Source organism: Gossypium raimondii, chromosome 8, assembly GCF_025698545.1.
Source record: "Gossypium raimondii isolate GPD5lz chromosome 8, ASM2569854v1, whole genome shotgun sequence".
NCBI lineage: Eukaryota > Viridiplantae > Streptophyta > Magnoliopsida > Malvales > Malvaceae > Gossypium > Gossypium raimondii.
Window position 1 is genome coordinate 33,762,004 of NC_068572.1, and position 17,781 is coordinate 33,779,784.

At 32.6% G+C, this 17,781-nt stretch overlaps 1 protein-coding gene and 1 pseudogene across 1 annotated transcript; both read right to left on the minus strand.

Annotated features, from left to right (window-relative positions):
* Nucleotides 1-11,195: 11,195 nt before the first annotated feature.
* On the minus strand, nucleotides 11,196-13,429 carry LOC105793262 (WAT1-related protein At5g07050-like; annotated as a pseudogene).
* A 1,899-nt stretch (nucleotides 13,430-15,328) lies between these two features.
* On the minus strand, nucleotides 15,329-16,602 carry LOC105791276 (60S ribosomal protein L9). Its single transcript, XM_012619287.2, has 3 exons — nucleotides 16,143-16,602; nucleotides 15,661-15,783; nucleotides 15,329-15,556 (listed from the first exon to the last, which is right to left on the minus strand). The coding sequence occupies exons 1-3, from the start codon at nucleotides 16,515-16,517 to the stop codon at nucleotides 15,470-15,472; spliced, it is 585 nt and encodes a 194-aa protein (XP_012474741.1). The 5' UTR covers nucleotides 16,518-16,602; the 3' UTR covers nucleotides 15,329-15,469.
* Nucleotides 16,603-17,781: the final 1,179 nt, after the last annotated feature.

The window sequence follows — 17,781 nt, forward strand, 5'->3', positions numbered from 1 at the left end:
TATTCATCAAAACATTCAATTAAGTCCAAAAATACATAAATGGGAAAATTACCATTTTGCCCCTAACATTTTACACTTTTTGCAATTTAGTCCTTTTTGCACAAAACACAAAATACACAAAATTTGCCAATACCACACAAGGGCCGAATATTCATGGTTCTCATACAAGTCCACACATTGCATTTATTTCACATTTTAGTCCCTCAAAAATTTATTTTCACAATTTAGCCCTAAATACTCAAATTCATCAAAAATCCCAAGACAAAACATGTTAATCTAAGACATATCTTCCATTATTCATCATCAAACATCACAAAGCACAAATATTCATCAATGGCATAACTCAAAATATTCATTAAAATCAGAAATTCAAGCATGGGTCGGGTAGTATTCAAAGCAACGATCTCAAAACGTAAAAGTTATCAAAACCGAACAAAACTAACCTTGAATTAAGCTTCAAAAGATGGCGAACCTAGCTTAGGTTTCTTTCTTTTCTTTTCTCTAGTTTCGGTCAAAATAAGATGAAAAGTGTGGCTTTTAATTTGTTTGTCTTTTAATATATTAACTTTATAATATAATATATTATTATAACCTTTATACATAATATAAAAACTATAATTTATAAGCATAATGTCATCCACTATCTTGAATAATGGCCTAATTTCCTATTAAGGACTTCACATTATAAAGGCATTAGCAAGTTAGCACTTTACACATTAATTAGTAAATTTCACATTTTACGCGATTAAGTCCTTTTATTAAATTAAGCACACAAAAATAAAATTAATTCACGAAATTTTCACACATGTAAATTAACATATAATAAACACATGAAATAATATTAAAATATTATTTTTTTTCGGATTTGTGGTCCCGAAACCACTATTCCGATTAGGGTCAAAACCGGGTTGTTACATCAGTATTTAAGTCATGCCACTGATGCTTTTGTTTTCCCAAAAATTGCATTTTGTTGTTTAAAAATTAAACATAGTTAGTCTTGATATTTAATTTTTGTACTTTGTACGATTAAAATTAAAAAATATTTTGTTATATATCATTGATATTATTAATAATTTTGTAATAAATATATTAATTAAAGCAATTTTATAAGCAAGTTATTATGAATTCAATAAGAATATTTCATATTAAATTTTTTTATACAAATATTAATATGTCAATAATTAAATTAAAATTTAAAATTAATGTTTGGGCTGGCTCCGCTGGGCCTGTTCACTGTTTAAAATAATTAAAAATATAAAATTTATATTAATATTATTTTTATAATTAAATTTAAATATAAAATATTTTTTAAACACTGAAATGGTCCGTTTGGATGAAATAAACTCGGTTTTTTACAATAATATTATAAAAAAATAAAAATTTACCAAAATATTTTAACTTTTTTTATTTACAAAAATATATAATTTTTTTATTTACCAAAATATATCATAAAAAAACCAAAAAAAAACAAAAAAAATCAGATCAATGTGACAATTAACTGGTCACGCCAATGGTATTGGCGGCACCAAAGGTGCCAAAACCATTGGCGGCACCAATGGTGCCAATGCCAATGGTGGCACCAATGGTGCCATACTAATTGGCGGCACCACTCGTATTATAAATATGACCTCTGTCCAGCTGAAGAGAGAAAATTCAAAAGAAAAAAAAGAAGAAGAAGAGTTGGCGCAGAAAAGAAGAGAAAAAGAGAGAAAAAGAGGAGAAAAAGGAGGTATTTTTTTTAAAAATAATTGATTATATTGTTGTTATTATTTTGTATATTTTGTAATATTTTTTGTTTTAGTTTAGTTATTAAGATTAATAAAACTCAAAATAATAGTATTAGTTAGTATTATTATTATTATTATTATTATTGTTGTTGTTGTTGTTGTTGTTGTTGTTGTTGTTGTTGTTGTTGTTGTTGTTGTTGTTGTTGTTGTTGTTGTTGTTAGTATTAAGATGTTATTAATGTATTAAGATGTAACTTAGTAATATTATTGTTAGCGTAAAACTAGTATTATTATTATGGTTACTTATTATTTTATTTATGAAAATAAACTAGTTAGTAAAAACTATTATTATTATTATAGTTAGTTAGTTAGTTATTATTTTAGTAAAATTAATAATTTTAGTGTGTATTATTTTGAGTATAAAATTATTAATATTATTTTGAGTATAAAATTAATAATTTTAGTGTGTATTATTTTGTGTATTATTTTGAGTATAAAATTTTTTTTAAGTAATTCAGTTACCGTTCGAGATTTTTCATGAGATTTTGTTTTCTTATTTGACAGATTAAATATTGAAGATGGATGCTAAGTTTCTTGTATGCGTTTATTTCGATGGAGTCATATTGACAACAAGTGTTGGATGTGTATTTGAATGTCGGCAACAAATAGAAATGAGATTTAATAGAAATGTATCGTTCGATGAAATGAATGCAAGGATTAATGCAAAAATCCATAGGCGTTGTGGGAGAAGGATATCAAAAATTTTCTACAAGTTTCCAGTTTCGACAAATCCGGTCAAATTCGTCGAAATGAAACTTGTAGACGACGAAGACGTGGAGACAATGGTCGATCTCTACTGTGGGAATGGGAGTGAGAAGAATGCACCGATTCACTTATTTGCTGAGTTAGTCGGTATGGAGCAAAATGCATCTGATGAAGAAGAAGGGGCTGAAGAACCGCGGATGGTGGCTCCAATATCATACGTTGATAGTGAATCAACTATGGGTGGGATCGGTATCGACCTGAATATTACAGCCGGCGTTGACATGGTTGGTGGTGAAGAAGAAGGTGCCGGCAAAGAAGAAGGTGGTGGGGATAATTGGGATGAAGAGGTCGATAGTGACGCTGATCCCGATGTGGACGATGTACCTGATGATATTGACGCTGAAGATGTCAACAACGATGAAGGCATTAACGCTTCTTCGGTCGGGAACAGATGCGCGTGTTGTGATACACAATAATCTGGGCCACATGTCGCTTATAGACCCCGACGCAAAGATATGTATCGAGTTTCGGAGTACCACGAAATAGTTCATTCTCACGGCCGGTAGTAACATCGATGATGATGAGTTATTCATAGGCGGAGGTTCACCAGTAAGAAGAGTGCGTATATGCCATTAAACAGATGCAAACATGAAGATATCGGTGGATTATAAAGTCTCCGTCTCTACTCCGACAATATATGTTGGGGAGTGTTGGAAGGCAGCAGAAGGTTACAATTGGCGGGTACGAGCTGCATTCATTAGAAGTTCTCAGATGTGGGAGATACGAAAATTTGTTGGTCCTCATATATGCATATCAACACGTATGACAGAAAATCATGGAAAACTTGATTCGAAAACTATTTGTACGTGTATCGAGGTCAATGAACGTGGAAATATATTCACTACGACTGGAAACGTTTCGAGTTACCGAGAACATCAGTCGTCGAACCAGGTCCTACGGAGTTGATCTCCGGAACAGACGGTGCGAGTGCAGGAAGTTCGAAACACTTCATTATCCCTGTGCGCATGTCGTGGCAGCGTGTGCTAAAGTCAACCTTGATGCTGAACAATATGTCGATGATGTGTACATGCTAGAGCGCACATTGCGTGTCTGGGAGAATGAGTTCCCCGTCCTGCCGGACCTATCTACGTGGAGGTGCCGCTGATCACTTTTGAGCTTCTCCCAGACGCAGGGCTACGGAGGAATCCAAGGGGTCGTTCGCAGTCAAGCAGAATCCGTAATGAGATGGACAATAGGGAGAAATCTGACGAAAAGCGTTGTGGAATATGTAGGTTAAGTGGTCATAGCCGGAATAAATGCCCTAACCGAAACTTTCATGTCGGGCAGTCATCGGGATCGGGGCGAAATTAAGCTACTGACCCAAAATTTTTATGTATATTGTTATAAAAGGTAATTTTAAGATTATATCGATTTTTTATTCGGCTTATGCTTACGCTTAAATTGTATCCAAATTGTAACATTACCATTTAAATGTTAAAAAAAAACCATGTGAGCGTTGTGGAATTATTAAGATTATATCGAAAATAGAGGTATTCATAATTTGATTGAGCTTTAATATAATGAAAAAAGTCGTGGCAATGGATATTTATACATAAAATTCAGAAGTAAGCAATAACTAAAATACAAATATGGCATTTATGGAAAAAGTGCATTAAACCCCTAAATTTGATGGTTCGATGGTGTTGTCCGGGGGGTATACCTACGCGGAGGTCGACGCTCACGGCCTGGGCGACGACTAACATCCTCATCGTCCGCAGGTGGGGACGTGGAAAATGTAGATGAAAGGTCCTGTTGGTCGTTCACCGCCGACGAACTTGAACCATCATGAGTCCTATAATGCTGCGGATACGTGTCGAACGGGCCGGGCATGCCGTACTGCGGCCGGGGGGATCCAAACAGTTCAAAGTCGTAGGCGTATTCGCCCTGTGCGAAGCTCGAATAATATTCACCGCCCACCGAATCTGGACGATAGCCAGGTGAATCCATATTTAACTGTGATTGTCCGGGATCTGGCTGGGGGTCTTGCTCGGGCTCTGCCTGTTGCGGAGAATAATATGCCATCGGCTCCGCATCCATCGCGCTCGCTGCGTCCGATCCCCAAACTTGCTGTACGTAGGGGGGTTTACAGTTGATTGCGCTCCAAGTAAATACGGCTTCCCGCAGCTATGGTACCATTGTGCATACTCCAATGATGGTTGCAGGTCGGTAGTCATAACCATGTGAGGAATTCGGCACAATCGATCGTTCCATAGTGCGACGTATTTTCTGTGATATATTCCCCAGTCCAATTGAACTCTTCCTCTCTTTGTCAAGCCGTGATCATCCCCCAACTGGCACGGCGGATCCGGGATAGGTTGGATGCACCCAAACTGCCGAAGCACCCGATCGCCGTGATACCACTCGACGACGTTTAAATTTATTATTGGTGTGTTAGTACACCATATGTGGGAATCAACAAGTGCGGATGAGGGTACAACATTCAAAATTTCCGGCCTCTGATACTGCATCCATATAAACTACATGAGTAATAACATTGTAACGAGTTAGACTGATAACATGTGAGTAAGATATAGAAATAGAATAGATGTCATTAATAATAGAATAGCAGCTTACCCCTTACCGGGCATGCTGTTCAATCCTGAGGCGGTATATCGGGACATCACTCGACTTCCCGATGCCTAGACGGGTCGTCCACCTACAAAAATTAGTACAGGATTTAGGGTTGGTAACATTACCATATATATTATTTGGGACAAATAATGACAATTTGTAATATTTTTATCACCTGAGTGGCAGTGGATACAGATAGGGTTGGTGAGTAACGCGTGCCAAAAACGGCATCCGATAAAGCGCCCATGACTACAGCAGTATGAGGCATCCGCCGATGTCTTTAACTTGTGACTCTATCGGCCGACAAAGCTCCCGGTACAGCTTCGCTAGAACGGCAGAACCCCAGCTGTACGATCTAGAAGTGGAGAAATCAGCTAGCAGGGGCAAGTATGACAAATGCATACTGTCGCAGTTTCATCAGGCATGAGTACTGCCCCTATCATATGCATGATGTACGCCGAAAGCAACGATATCACTCACCTTCACCGGTCACATCCGATAATCTACATATTTTGGCTTTTAGCCATGTAAATTTTATGCCGGAAAAATATTTATCACCATCCTCTGGTGACTCTCCTAGGAGTTGATAGCAAACTGCAGCCGGATCGGTGAATGAAGATACTCCGTTCACGGACTCCGTCAATTGGGAGCCCAAACCGCCTTGCAACATCCTCCAAGGTCACCGTGCACTCCCACGGAAAATGGAAAGTATGGGTCTCCGGACGCCACCGCTCCACTAGTGCGGATAATAAATCAAACCGCAAGTCGGAGGACCGGATCAATGCTCTCGACCCAAATCCGGCTAGCTCCAGTGCGGCATAAATCGTGCATCCGGAGCTATCTTTAAAGCAATCGACACGGCCCTTAATACTCGAGCGAGTCCCGATAGTGTAAAATTACGAAAAAATATTACGATAACATAATTTATTTGTATATACTGCGTATATCGTTTTTAAATAAATAGAACTCCTGATTAACAAATAATAAATCATACCGCGTTATTAGTCGCATCAGATATGTGTCTAATATCGGTTCGTATCAATCGAGCCATTGCGATGCCTGCAAGTTGAAAAAAAAAAGTTAGTAAATAAATCTTACTTCGGTCATTTATTCGTATTTTTTCTTCGCATTTTATTACTTTAAAAAATATTATAATTTCTAATTTTATAATTTTACATTATTTCAAAGCATAATGTTTGAAATTTATTACTCTAGTGTGCTATTTAAATTAATTTGGTGTAAAAAATAACCCTTACCCACGCCATTTGCTCGTATTATTTTCTCGATTTTATTACTTTAAATAAAATTATATTATTCTCGTATTTTATTGTTTTATATTATTTCATTACATTTTCTTTGAAATATTTTGTATTAATTATTTCGAATTTTATAAAAGTTAGTAACACACACTTACTTCTACCATTTGTTCGTATTTTTTCTCCACATTTTATTACTTTAAAAATATCATAAACTTAGTCTTTTATAATTTTACATTATTTCAAAGGCATCATGTTTGAAATTTATTAATTTAGTGTGTTAAGGGGGAATAAAAGAAAATAATAAATAAGCAGGGATTAAAAGGTAATTAGCCACATATTTGTGCCGCCTTTTTTTCCCCTCCATCACCCTTTTTTTTTCCTTTATTATTTTGGTAAATAAAGAAAAATTTTATAAAATTTTGGTTTTTTTTTTGTAATATTTTGCTAAAAAAGCCGCAATAAACCCTTTCCTCTGCCCTTTGGTCGTATTATTATTTTTCCGATTTTTATTACTTTCAATAAGACTATATTATTTTCGTATTTTATAATTTTATATTATTTCAAGACATTTTGTTTCACTTATTTGTATAAATTATATTATTGATGTTTTTAAAAAAGTAATACACTCTTACTTGACCATTTCTTCGTATTTTTATCCGTATTTTTTAAAATATCGTAATTTTTATTTTATAATTTTACATTATTTCAATTTATTATGTTTGAAATCTATTACATGTGCATTTTTAGCATTTTTCCGCATTTTATTATTTTCGATAAATATACAATTCTCGTTTTTCTTTTCGTATTTTATGTTTTCTTAAACATACTTCTTTGTCATTTTACTTTTAATGCTATTTTCCTAAAATTTTAATTTCAAATTCCTAAATAAATTTCATAAAAAATCCTAATCAACATACAATGTACATACCATTATTTTTCTTTCTAAACATATTTCATAAAATATATATGCTAAATAAAATAATGAAATAACTATAATGAAATAACATAAATTTTAAATACACAAATATTACAAAAAATTAAATTTATAAATAAAATTACCTTTTTTTCTTTTTTTTCCTTCCTTCCCTCTTCTTCTTCTTCTTTTTTCTCTTCTCCTTTCCTTTTCTTTCCTTCTTTCTTTCTTTTTTCTTCTCTTTTCCTTCTCTTCTTCTTCTTTCTTTCTTTTTCTCTTCTCCTTTCCCTTTCTTTCCTTCTTTTTCTTTCTTCCCTCTCCTTTCTTCCTTTCTTTCTCTCTTTCTTTCTTTCTTTCCCTCTCCTTCCCCCCCACCACCGACCCCTATTATTAACTGGTGCCGCCAATGGTATTGGCACCATTGGTGCCGCCAATGGTTTTGGCACCTTTGGTGCCGCCAATCCCATTGGCGTGACCAGTTAATTGTCACATCGATCTGATTTTTTTTGCAGGTTTTTTTTGGTTTTTTTATATATTTTGGTAAATAAAAAATTTTATATATTTTGGTAAATAAAAAAAAGTTATAATATTTTGGTAAATTTTATTTTTTATAATATTCTTGTAAAAACCCAATAAACTCAAAGTTGGAATTTTTTGAGATCGACCTTGATCTAATCTCACTCATGAACCCTTTTAATGGTAACAAAGTTTGTAAAATTTGAGCTATTCATTCTGTCTATATTAAATTATACTTGTATAAGTATTTTTAATTAATTTAAGCCATTTATATATCAAAATATTTTTATAAATTTAATTATTTAAAGCATATTAAATATTAGTGTAAAATAATTTTAAATAATAATATAAATTCTAAATTGATTTAAATTAAATTTAAATATATTGTGTAACTTTTTTTCAAAATACACTAAAAAATTTTATAACTTAATTTATTATCTTTATAAAACTTATTTTATTATAATATTTTATTTTTATACAATATTAAGAGTGGTGAATAGGATTTGAGATTCGTGTTAAGCAGGATGTTGGACAAAACTTTAATCACCATTCTATACAAATCAAGACATAATAATAATTTATATACTTTGTATTTAAATTTACATAAAATATATTTCATATATAATTAATATCATTTTAAAAATTAAAAAATTGTTCAAATTTGATTTAATATTAACCAAATGAATATATTAAAGTTTGGAGAGACCTTATGACCATTCCTCGAGCAAATAAAACATTGTTTGAATTTTAAAAAAACTATATTTTTCATTTTTTAAATTATTCAAAATTATTTTAAAATTTTAATTTTTAAAGATTTTATTTTAAACATTTTTAATACATTTTATTGAAAATATGAAAAAAAACCTTTTATTTTAAAACTATTTTTGTAATTGTTTACCTATATTATTGTTTAAACTTTTGACTGAGTTGATGTTACAAGTTAGTCGAGCACCAACTCGATTAAGGAAATTACGAAATGACATTCCGCGTTACAAATAAGTCAAGTTATATTATTTTAGGTCACTTTAGTTTTTCATTTTTAAAAAAGTCTATAAAATTTATATATGATGTGATTTGAATCCATACCATTGATAGAATCTTAACTTTACCATTCAATCAAAGTTTTATCTTAAAATATTTTATACATTTTAATTTTATTAGACACATTTTATTACCTACATCAATTGCATATTTTGGTAATGTTATTATTGCGGAAAGATATGAATATTATGAGATAATTTATTTTAAGAATAGTTTTCTATATTATAGGAAGTAGAGAATGACTAGGAGTAGTTTTCCTATTTCAATTTTAACTTCGATATGACATGTATATATATTCTCTTATGTTGATGAATGATAATTGGGACTTTACCCTACTATTCTCATGGTATCACGGCCAAACCCTAAAATACCATAAACCAAATTAAGATGACCACACCACCACCACCATCATCAAAGTTAGAAGCTAAGAGCACAAGTAGTGCTTGTGGAAAGACGCCTACCTCTCGCCCTTCATTTGCTACTCGTCGAGGTTGAGGGGTGTTCCATGCGAGTGCTACTGTTGCAACGGGGGTTGATGATTCAACAGGTGCATCTCCTACCCCAACGACGACTGCTGCGTTACCTGGTCTTAATGTTGCGCAGTGGCGAGCGTTGATAATAGTGTTTGGTAATCCTCAAACTCAAATAAATCCCTTGAATGGTGTGTTTGATAATACTTCTTGGATAATTGACATTGGTTCAACTGTCTATATTTTCTCGATTTTTGGCTTTTACCAATTTGAAATAGTTTTTGAGTCAACCGGTTCAATGCATTTGTTCGTAATATTATATCAATCAGTTCTCGATCTATCTGATCTGATCATGTTCCAATAACACTAGTCACATCATCAAATCTTGACATAATTTAAGTTCAGGGACCAAAATAGATCTAGTTGGCAAGTTCAAGGACCAAGTGGACTAAAAAGAAATACAAGTACCAAAGTGGACCTACTTGCCAAGTTGAAGGGCAAAAAATTATATTATCCCTTTAATAAAATACTAAGTTTTTTTTTCTTTTTCTTCTTTTTTCTCTCTTCTCTTACATGTGATAATCTGCTGAATAGGTTGAAAGCTTTGACACATTTTTCCAAATTTCATAACACTTTTTTCTGAAACTTTAATATGACATGATCAAGACTAGACCTGGCTTGGCTCGAAGGCCCGCCCGAAAAGTGGAAGGGTTTGAGTAAAAATATAGGCCCGAAAAATAGGCTTGGGCAAAAAACTAAAGCTCATTTAAAAAATGAGACAGGCCTCGGGTAAGGCATTTTTGGCCCGGGCCCAGCCCGAATTCACAAAAAGACAAAAAATTTACTATTTTTTGTTGTTTTAATGTTATTTTCTTGTTGTTTTCTCCGTGTTTTACTACCATTTCACTATTATGTTACTACTATTTTGTTGTTATTGTTTGCATATTGTATAACACTCGTTTTATTGTTAATTTTGTTATTATTTTAGAGACATTTACTTGTTAAGTTTCATCTATATTAGTGTTATTTAAGTATACATATTTTTAAAATTTATTTTCAATTTGTTGGGAAATATTTAATTTAATATTTTTAGTATTTTTGATGTATTATATATATATATATTTAAAAATCATACAAAAAAATTAATATGGTCAGGCCGGGCCCTAATTTTAGCAGTTTTATTTGGGCCAATGTTGGGCAAAATTTTAGGTCTTTTTTTTGGCCTGGCCCTAGCAAACTGGCCTAAATTTTTTGTTGGGCCCAGCCCATAAGCACCTCTAATCAAGACCTCGATGGTGTTACTTTTGTGAGATTTAATTTCAATCTTTAGATAGTAAAAGTACCATGAAGATCCCTATATAAGAAGTCAGAGTGCATTTTGCTATTTTTATTCAAAAATTGAGTACATTAGTCCCCATATATTAGATTAAAGAGGAAATCGATCCTTTCTATTAAAAATTTCATCTATTTCTACTCAGAGGCGATTCTAGGGGGGTGGCATAGGCCCCGGCCCCCCTAAAATGAAAAATCACCATTTAGGCCCTCTACATTTTTTTTAAAATTTTAAATTTGTAAAAGTAAAATTGTATTTTGGCCCCCCTAAAATTATAAAAATTCTGTTTAATCCTTTAAAAATTATAAATATATAGACTATAAGAAATTAAAATTTCATTCGGCCCCCCTAAAAAATTGTTCTGGCTTCACCCTGTTTCTACTGTTAATATTTGGCGTAATTAACAGAATAACTAAAAAAGTACACATGGTGTGCTACGTCTATCTCAGCTTGACGTACAGAGACTAGTTTTTAACGGTAGAAATAGATGAAATTTTTAACAGAAAGTATTTGCTCTTTAATCTAACATACAATGACCAATTCATCTATTTTTTAAAATAGAAGCAAAATACAATTTGATTCCTAATAGAAAAATGTCCATGATACTTTTACCATCTTTAGATGCATTTGGATCCCACCAAATCTCACTTACAACCTTTGTGGCCCTAGATTTGCCTCTGCAGACGTTTAGTTTTCTCGAAACAAATATATATCCAAAGGTGTTAAAAACTACTGGTTATGCAGTTTGTAAAGTCTTCTTTATTCCTTTACTTAAAAGAAAGAGCACATTGAACCAACCAACCGCCCACTTCATGAAAATTACCCTGATTCAAAATTACTAATAAGCATATTTGGGTGGAAGCAAGGGATTAACATTTTTCTCAACACATCGCCTCTCTTGTGGCTATTGGGCATTTGATGCTGGAGATCACTACTAGTCTTTGATCATCTCCATTCTTTGTATTTCCTGCGACAAAACTGTCCCTCCTTTTGCCCCAAAGTACAAAATAAGAAATGTACCCACCATGCTGAAAATTTGCCAAACCCAACCAAATGAGAACCATGCGAACAGGCTATGAAGAAACAACATTTTTCTTAGCATTATTAACTTTACCTGCCTAAGTGAAGTCGCTCTGCGAAAACAATTGCAGAGAATACTGCGACAATGACAAGCAGTGGAATAAACATTGCGGAGAACTGGAGAAGACTGGTCCTTTGTTAATGATACACCATGTTTGTAAGTAGAAGACTAACTCTGAGAGCACCACTCCCTATAACAAATTTCATTTTTAGCAATCTCATATAAACAAATAATGCTGAAAGCCTTCAATTTCCTTCTCATTTTACGTAAGAGTGTCCTCTTTTTTTTCTTTCTTTCTAAATTACTAGTATTCTATATACCCGGACATTGTTACCTCAAGTACGAGACGTAAGAGCTAAAATTAATTACCATTAAGGTTAAAAGTGCGATGAAAAAAAAAGATAATATTTACCATTGATGTAAAAAAAGTGCCTTTAAGAAATTAAAATGTTAATTTTAGACTTGCTTTTCTAAAATAGAAATGTAATTGGAGATAAAAAAAATAAGTTTATTTTAAAAAATTTAAATTTTTTTTATTTCTAGTTAAAATTTTAGTTTAAAATCAAATTTTTGTATGAAAAGCTGTATTTTTACCAAATTTTTAAAGTTTGAAATTAATGTTTGAATTAAAAAAAATAGCCTTAGTTGAATTCTGGATGGAGCACTTACGTGATGGTCAAAAGCTGTACATTCCGCTCCAGTCTCCACAGGAGTGGATTTCTTGCAAAAAACAGGGCAAGAACAGAAGATTGAAACGATGCAATGAAGCAGATTAGAGCATTTAGCGATAATTGAGGTGGATATACTTCAGCCTGCAATAAGAGGGAGAAATTATTACCAAAAATAGGAAAAAGAAATGAAGAAAGAATTATCCACGGTATCTACATGAAAATGGCATACAGTAATAAATATCTATTAACCTGGGGAATTAGCCATCCACTCCAAGCAATGTAACTGACTAGATCAAGAGCAGAGCCTTTGATCCAACTTTCATTTCCATGCCTACTATACTCACTCTTGAGATTCAGAACCATTTGTGCCATATATGTTTATCAATGGCCTCTCTACAAAGCCTTTCAATTGGAACCCTCCTCTCCAAAAGGTACCCGATACCTTTGCTCCACCGCTGCCACTTCTAATCTTCACATTTTCCATCCTGAATTGGAAACATAAAAAAGAAAAGCAATATTCAGCTGAGATTGGAAGGCCAAAAGGTGAGGATTGATTTAGTCTTTACATATACCTCAGAAAAACTGCCATTAGAAACGTCAAACTAGGGATAACATTGCTCCAGGCAGTGGCTACAGTTGGAGAAGTGTAAGCTAAAGCAGCAAAGTACAAATTAAGATGAATAGTAGTCCCTAGAGATGAAAACAAAAATATTTGGCCAAACATGGGCAACGAAAGCGAAGGACGTTCTTTCCTGCTTGCAAAATACAAAACAGGTTCTCCTGAAATTTTTGGTGGTGGATTGACTAGGAATAATAAGAGACTGAAACTTGTAAGTTTAGCTTACTTTTCAAGTACATAAGCAGGGGAGGGGGGCTAACAAAAGCATGGCAAGTTTATGGCGGTAAACTAGGAAGACAAATTGATTGAGGCCTCTCTCAAGAGCGATTTTGATGAGAATGTTTGATCCACCATAAGCAAATTGAACTACCACCATTGCCATGTAATAACCGAAGTTTTTCATGGTTACAGAAGAAATGGAAACTGGTTTATAGGTATAGGGGATGACGCATTTCAACACTAAGCTTAACTTACTCGAGTAGCCAGTGGAATTCATAATCAGTATGAGAATAAGATGCCCCCACATTCCAGTCTTTCCCATTTTGTTGGCTATCAAAATCAGGATGCTGATGCTGTCCTAACTCCTAACTACTCATTCAAACAATTTTCTTATTTGGTGTTGGATAACCTTTTTAAAATCCATACTTATCCAACTGTCACTACATTTTCGTGTTTCATAAATTACTAATATTTTATAAATTGTTCATTCAATAAAAAGTTTTTTTTTAAATAAACTTAAATGGAAAACAGAGAAACAAAACCCAAAAAAAAAAAAATTAAACTAGATTTTTCTTCTTTTATTAATTTCAGTGATTTCAACATATGCGTTTGGATTATGTTTTCAATTTCTAAATTAAAAAAAATCATTATTTTCAAAATGAATCAAATTAAATTGATCAACATATGCCAACAATGTTAAGGATGTTTTCTTATTGAATGTTGTCTACATTGCTGATGCTCATATTCGTTGTTGTCATTATTGTCATGATGCTGCTTGTGTCATATTTTCATAAAAGTATCACGTGTCTATTCTCGTAAAAGTATTGTGTCTGCTTTTATTGTTGTCTTGTTGAACATATCTCAATGACATCAATATTTCTATTGTTCAAATTCTCAGGCATCAATAACATGTACAAAAACTGGATAAGATTTAATTTTTTAAAAAGCTAGAATTGATTTAGTTTTGAAAAAAAATTGATTATATATAAAGTAAGCTTATGTTGCATGAATTCATTTATTATCATTGAAAAATTAGTGAGCTTGAGTAAAATTCTTAATATAATAATTAAATGAAGTTACTCTAAATTGATGTGGGTTAAACCAAACATTGAACTTCAAATAAACCAAAGTTTTAATAATGAGATAATTAAATTGTAACTATGATAAAAACTCAAACAATTTATTATGATATCGGATTTGATTATGAAAATTTAATTTATTTATTTTGAATTACATGATATATACACACGTGAGAATTACATTTATTTTAAATATAATTTATGATAAATATATGATTTGAGGCTTAAAATAAAATTTAGAGAAAATAAAAAGATATTAACTTTGATTAAATAAAAGAAAAAATAATTTTGTGTAACAGATTCATAATTGGTCGCTGAAAATAAATATCATAATGCATGCCTTAGAAACGATTCTAGCTAAGAAAAAAACATTTGGTATTTGAGTGTCATGTATATCACCTCTTTTTCTTAAGAACCCACTTCGTGTTTTATTGATTAACGAGAAACAAATTTCTCTGAAAGAGGTGGTGATAAATAACGGTTTCATTCGACGCATGTGACGACTAAAATACCTTTATATTCAACTCTTAAAACCACACACACACATATGCTTGAAATGAGTTCAAACATCCACTTTAAAAACCTTAGCCAAAGCGTTTCCTAATGTTTAAACCAATTTAGATTATATCATTAAGAAAGAAGAGTCGCAGTGAAAGTTTTGTGACAATCATAATGACCAAGGGCCAAAACGATAAATTTTTAATTTAAGTCTTTTATAATTTATAAAATTTTAAATTAATAATAGTAAAATTACACTTTAATCCCAAAATAATAAAAACTTAATTTAACCCTTTAGAATTATAAATGTATAAATTATTAAAATGATGAAATTACATTTTTACGATAGTAAAAATATTTAAGTACCCGACTCCGCCACTGAGTTCACCTATTATGAGTTCACATATTTCCGACACCGATAAACATGGCACAAGGAAATTTCTCAAAACCAGCACACAGAAAACACAACGCTTAAAAATGCATCAAGACATAATTGAAGTACAAAATTCAAACAAAAGATTCAAAATTTTCTCAACAATAAATAAAGATAACATCCTTGTACTCCGCAGTTGAATTCAAGTCAAAACAAAAACCAAGTTCTCAATAAAGCAGAACTACAACTATGTCTCAAGAGATAACCCTATCATTCATTCCTCTTCGGCGATCCTTCCCTTCTCACTAACATAGATACCATCGAGGAACTTTCTAATATCCTTGTTCTTCACATGGCATTTCTGTTTCATACCAAGGTCCAACACTTAGATTACGAAAGCAAAATATTTAAGCTGTATGTACAGAGCATGCATGTGAAATATTGTGTAACGGATTCAATGGTTACCTGATTTATCAAAGCTGCTGATCGTGACACAAGTTCAATATCATTACCATCCAAAACAATCTCATCCTTCACCTTCTCAGATCGAACTATGGAAACCCCTTCCAACATATCCACCTTGCGCACCTGTTTGTTCACCAACAGAAGATGAGCAGCCAATATTTATATATAATTTCAGGTTATTAGCAGGTATATCTCCAACTCTTGAAACAATAACATGACGACAATTGAGCATGGTGAACAATTGGATTGAAAAAAGTAATGGCTGCCCATGTCTACGCATAGGCAAATGAAGTCAGAACAACATGGATTGACAGAAAACAGTTCTTCCTAAGAAATTTATATTCCCTACAATAGAACATGAAACCATATGAAATAAAAACAGTACTAAATGCCTTCCCCAAATACAAAAATAAAATAAAAGAATGAACAGTGACAGTCAGATTCCAATCCAATATAAGCAGAAGAAAGGGTAAAGAGATGACCTTCTTCTCGCCAAGGAAATTACGGATCTCGATGGACTTGTTGGCGTTAGTGATGGAGGCGTTGATGGGAAAGTGAGCATAGACGAACCTCATTTTGTAACGGTATCCCTTGGTGACGCCGGTGATGAGGTTCTCGACGTGGCTGAGAGCGGTGCGGATGGCGGCGCTAGTCTTCCTGGAGCCGAACCAAGCCTCAATCCTGAGCTTACGCTTGCCGGTCTCCTCGTCCTTAATGAGATGGAAGTCGAGGTTGAGGTGCTTGAAGTCGCGGATGAGCTTACCCCTGGGACCCTCAACTTCGATAACCTTGGCTTTTATTTTGACGCTAACCCCATCGGGGATGTCCATCGTCTCGGAAGAAAGAATGGTCTTCATGTTTCTCCTGTCTACCAAGCGGCTGGCTTCGCGGAGAGGAAGAAAATTACACACTCACTCGCCTTACAAAAACCCTAAACCTAAAATGGTATTACTATATATGTACCAACTTCTAACCCATAAGTTGATTAAGACTTGATTTATGGGCTAAGAGAACAGGAGAGGAAATAAATGAAGGATACAATGGCCGATCCAACCCAATATCACCTTTCCACTTCACTACTATTTTTTTTCTTTTTCTTTCCCATACCAACTTTATCTTTTCTTTTAATCCATCTCTTTAATTTGGTACCTAAAATATTTTTTTCTTTTATCATACTTAAACTTCACAAACGTTACACAAAACACAAATTACTCTGATATGTTGCCTCGTTTAGTTATTAGTATAATAATACGAGAAAAAACTTATTTATTACAATAATTAGACATAAAATAAAGAATAGTTAGTACTGATTTAAACTTGAAATTAGAAAGTTGAGTAATAACTCTTATAAAAAAAATAAGACCTCTTCAAAATAAGTGAAAATTTTTCCTCCCCATTGCTAAAAATAAGGGTTTCTTTGTTTTATTGAAAATGATTTCGAAAAATAATTTACGGAAAATGACTTTCTTTCTTGTAAACATTAATATTTTTGGTGTTTGGATAAATCATGTAAAATATTTTTGTTGTTTGATAGATTTCTTAAAATATTTCATAAAAGTTGTTTTAGTGAAACCAACATACATTTGAAATTTTCTTATCTTTCATTATTTAATTGAGTTTATTTTATATATATAAATTTATATTTTACATTGTTTTTGCATATATTAAAAATATTTTGTTAAATTCAGGTTCATTACAACATCATTTTTAGTTACATGACTACCAAGTGAATATTTTTATTAAAAATATGACATCAACAAAATTGACAAAAAATTTAACAATGTCAACAATTGGACTTGATTTTCAAACCTAAAAAGTAGAGGGACTAAATTCTTGAAAATAAAAGTGCAGAGACTAAATTGTAAATTTGTAAAGAGTACATAGACTTATGACATATTTTAACCTTTATACTACGAAACATTTGTTATTAATATTGTCGAAACCATTTTAAAAAAAAAACCAAAAAAAAGTTTAGTTGTCGACTTAAAAAAGAAAATTGGAGTCTCCACCGATCTTTTATTGAGGTGTGATTGGACCACCTTGAAAATAATTTTAGGTCTGCGAATTTTGAGAAAACAGGCTCGGGAGTCGGTTATACACGAGGAAGGGTTAGCACCCTCG

What these genes read in the sequence shown, in the direction of transcription:
- LOC105791276 (XM_012619287.2), bottom strand. Translation starts at nt 16,517, where the DNA reads ATGAAGACCATTCTTTCTTCCGAGACGATGGACATCCCCGATGGGGTT. An exon ending in ATTTCCTTGGCGAGAAGAAG is followed by an intron (nt 15,784 to 16,142) that starts GTCATCTCTTTA and finishes GTGAACAAACAG; the next exon opens with GTGCGCAAGGTGGATATGTT. An exon ending in CAGCAGCTTTGATAAATCAG is followed by an intron (nt 15,557 to 15,660) that starts GTAACCATTGAA and finishes GGTATGAAACAG; the next exon opens with AAATGCCATGTGAAGAACAA.